Source organism: Belonocnema kinseyi, chromosome 1 (assembly GCF_010883055.1).
Source record: "Belonocnema kinseyi isolate 2016_QV_RU_SX_M_011 chromosome 1, B_treatae_v1, whole genome shotgun sequence".
Taxonomy (NCBI): domain Eukaryota; kingdom Metazoa; phylum Arthropoda; class Insecta; order Hymenoptera; family Cynipidae; genus Belonocnema; species Belonocnema kinseyi.
In genome coordinates this window covers 135,256,364-135,259,678 of record NC_046657.1, presented here as the reverse complement: position 1 = coordinate 135,259,678, position 3,315 = coordinate 135,256,364, and the positions used below count along the sequence as shown (strand labels likewise).

The 3,315-nt window shown below is 31.9% G+C and overlaps 1 protein-coding gene across 1 annotated transcript in view; it reads left to right on the top strand.

Annotated features, from left to right (window-relative positions):
* The first annotated feature begins 960 nt into the window (after positions 1–960).
* Positions 961–3,315, top strand: part of LOC117180168 (nucleolin-like) — a 36,422-nt gene continuing 34,067 nt past the window's right edge. Inside the window, exon 1 of the mRNA XM_033372526.1 lies at positions 961–1,322. Coding sequence (XP_033228417.1) covers positions 961–1,322 — 362 coding nt within the window. The remainder of the gene's footprint in view (positions 1,323–3,315) is intronic.

Genomic DNA, 3,315 nt, shown 5'->3' with positions numbered 1-3,315 from the left:
TAGTTCTAAATTATTAATTTCTTAATTGCGAACATTTTTATTTCTGAATTTGGGTGTAACCTTTATTCAAACCTTATTTAAAGTTACTATTTTCGTTCCTTATAGTTATCCTTTATTTTTAGTCTTTTATAATTATTCGTATAATAAGACTCTCGTTTTCATTTTAGCAGCGATTTCCTTTAGTTTGGTTTCAACTCAAAATTAGTAGAATATTTCAAGAAAGAACCTAAAATAATAGTTCACTACTATTTTATAAATAGCTTATTTCCACGTGTCTTTAATGAGGGTGGACGTAGATTGTAGGGTATACCTGGAAATCTGGAGAACTGAGAGGGTTTCTGAAAGAAGAATTTAAAATAACTGTTAAAAGTAATAAGTTTAAAAGGTTTTTTCTTTTATTTATTAAAGATTCTTAGCGTATAGAAAATATATAAGGATTATAATTATGGTATTTAAATATTACTGTTGAACGGAAATTGTAAAAAGTGGGTCAGAGGAAAATCAAGGAAGACTAAGGGAATTTTCAAGACGATGTTTTGAGGTTGCCACGTTTTTAGTACTTTTCTAAAAATATAAACCTTTAGGTATCTAGCTTTTATAATTTCTTGTTTATGATAATTATTACCTGCGACAGCCTTATTTTGAATCTTAAACATATACATCAGTTAACACAAAGTTTGACCTCCTCCTCCTCATTTTCATTGTCCTCCTCCTTCCCCTCATCCTCCTCCTGCTGCTCCTCCTCTTTCTTTTTCTCCTATTTCAATATATAAACTCTGCTTATTTAAATAAACAGTCAATTATGTTGCAAGTGTAGCAACAAAATGACTTCCGCATGTCCCAATTGCTTCAAAAATTATTCACGACTTGATCATTTGAAAAGACCTGAGAAATACCCTTACAAGATGAAGAATCTTATGTATGGTGAGAAACTTATTGATCAAATTACAATATTGCCTGATGTCACAGGGACAATTAGTCAAGGCAACAACAAACAGAGTGATAAGGCCAATAAAACAATTCAGCAGAATCATACCATTTTTAAACGTGACAGAGAATGTTAAAAATGAAGCGAAACCGAATGTTAAGAAGCTGAACGTAAAATTAACAGGAAAAGAACAGCAACAAGAATTTAATGAAAATGCCAATTCTGTATCCGTGAGATTCAGTAGTAAAAGTGATGCTGATAATGATAATGATGATGAAGGAAAAGAAGACGAAGGTGATGATGATTATAACGATGAAGATAAGAATGATGATTCTGAAGGTGACTTTTCCTCTGAATATGAAGTAGAAGCAAGAGAAACCGCCAAATATCAGATGTAGGTTTTATAATTAAGTATTTGCATAAGACCTTATTGCCAATGAAAAATGTCTTCAAACAAATTTAATAATTGGGTCAATTCAATCCGACATCTTTCAAAAAAACCAGTAAGGATGTCACTGATCCATTCGAATTTTTGATTTCAGGTTTCCTATTCATTCAATACCTATTCTTCCTCCTCATTTTTTTCATCCAGAATTTTCTTCCTTCCTGCCCATATTATAATAGTTAATTGAAGTTGCTTATTTTTATTACTTGTAACTTATACAAACAGCAGAGTTTAAAATCTTTAGTACTTCTGTCTATATCATAAAAATAGATACCTATACAATTGAAATGCGATATATATATATATATATATATATATATACAAAGAGTTTAGTTGTAAAGTTCTAATAGTTGATTATTGCATTTTCACGTGTTCATTTATATACATCTACAACTTTATACCTATAATCAATTTTAGAGATCAAATTGGTATATAGTCATGTTTGAATATTTGTTATTAAGTCTAGTGCAAGAATTATTATATTCAGAATGCCACCTGAATCTCTAATCTCAACTCTACTTTTATTTCAAAAATTGTTTATCTGAAATACAGATTTTTCATACGATATTAACAGTAGAAAAAATTCCTAAAATTTTCGAAAAATTTAAAAAACAGGAGATTTAAAAAAAAAGTTGTTCTTTTTTAATAAGATGCAATTAATCTGAATTTCTTCAGATTATTGAACATGGAATTGCGCATATCTATCTGTATCCGAGAAGAATAAAAATCAATGTTTAGTACAGATAAATAATTTGAAGCAGAAGAAAACTCAAAAGCACACGTCACAAGTGAACAGAAAGTTGTTGATATAATTCAAAAACTAAAGTGCTAATTTGATATATAACATTTAACTCCGCTAGTGTTTTGATGCTTGTCTATAAGCATCTACTTGTAAGCCTATAGATCCCCGAGTAGAATACATGTAGGACCTACAATTTGAAAATACTGAAAACATTCGATTATAACATGGATCTCAATTAATAGGCAATGTCTGAAATCATAGGTGTTATGATAAAAGAGAGAAGAAAATTAAACCCTTTTTTAACCATTGTCCAATAAGAGAAAATTTTGTAGAGGCCATTCAAATTAAAAATATTCTTTTAAAGACGATATCTCTTATACTATATATGAATTAATTGCACAGTAATACTAGATGATGAATTTCAAATGTAGATGAATTTAATTTTTGCATTAAATTAAGTAAGTCACTTAATTTCAACCAGAAATGGAACTTAAGTGCAGTGTCTTATATCTGATATACAAGTAATATGATGATTAACTGACAGGTATGTTGAGTTTGGGACGATTTTCATTCGCGTGTTCTGACATTCAATTTCTGCTGGCAGAAACCCAGGTAGAAATACACCACCGGCCCAGTACTGGCCTAGTACAGCCTGTTGGAGTTCCAGTACTGGCTGGCTGTATTGGGCTAGTACTGTTTCAGTACTGGCTTGTAATGCTTGGCGGTACTGGCGTTCCAGCACTAGCGCAGTAGTGACTGCCAGTAGCGAAATAACGATAGGATAAGCATCGAATAAGGAAAAATAGCATTTGATCGCTTACAACAGCATGTGGATTTCTCGGAGTCTTACTCTTCGTGACGAGTCGGCTGAACTCGGAAGACGTCGGGCCAGTGTATTCATTGTGAGAAGCGTGATCGAGAAATCAATGCTATTTCTATTGTCATGCAACTTCCTTTGATTTGCTTTACATAGGTAAGTTTAATTCACGTTTGATAACGCATTAATGACAATTCGTCGGTACTTTTTTTCGATTATTTTATTCTGCAATATTCATAGAATTGCTTACTGAGGTAAGTTTAAGCAAAATAAATTTTAATCCGAAGGGCCTATGACAAAGCCACCGAACGCGTCCTCGGGTTGCGGATAGAGGGTCCCTGTACCAAGGGTTTCTGCTGAATATGGTTACAAAAATAAACAGG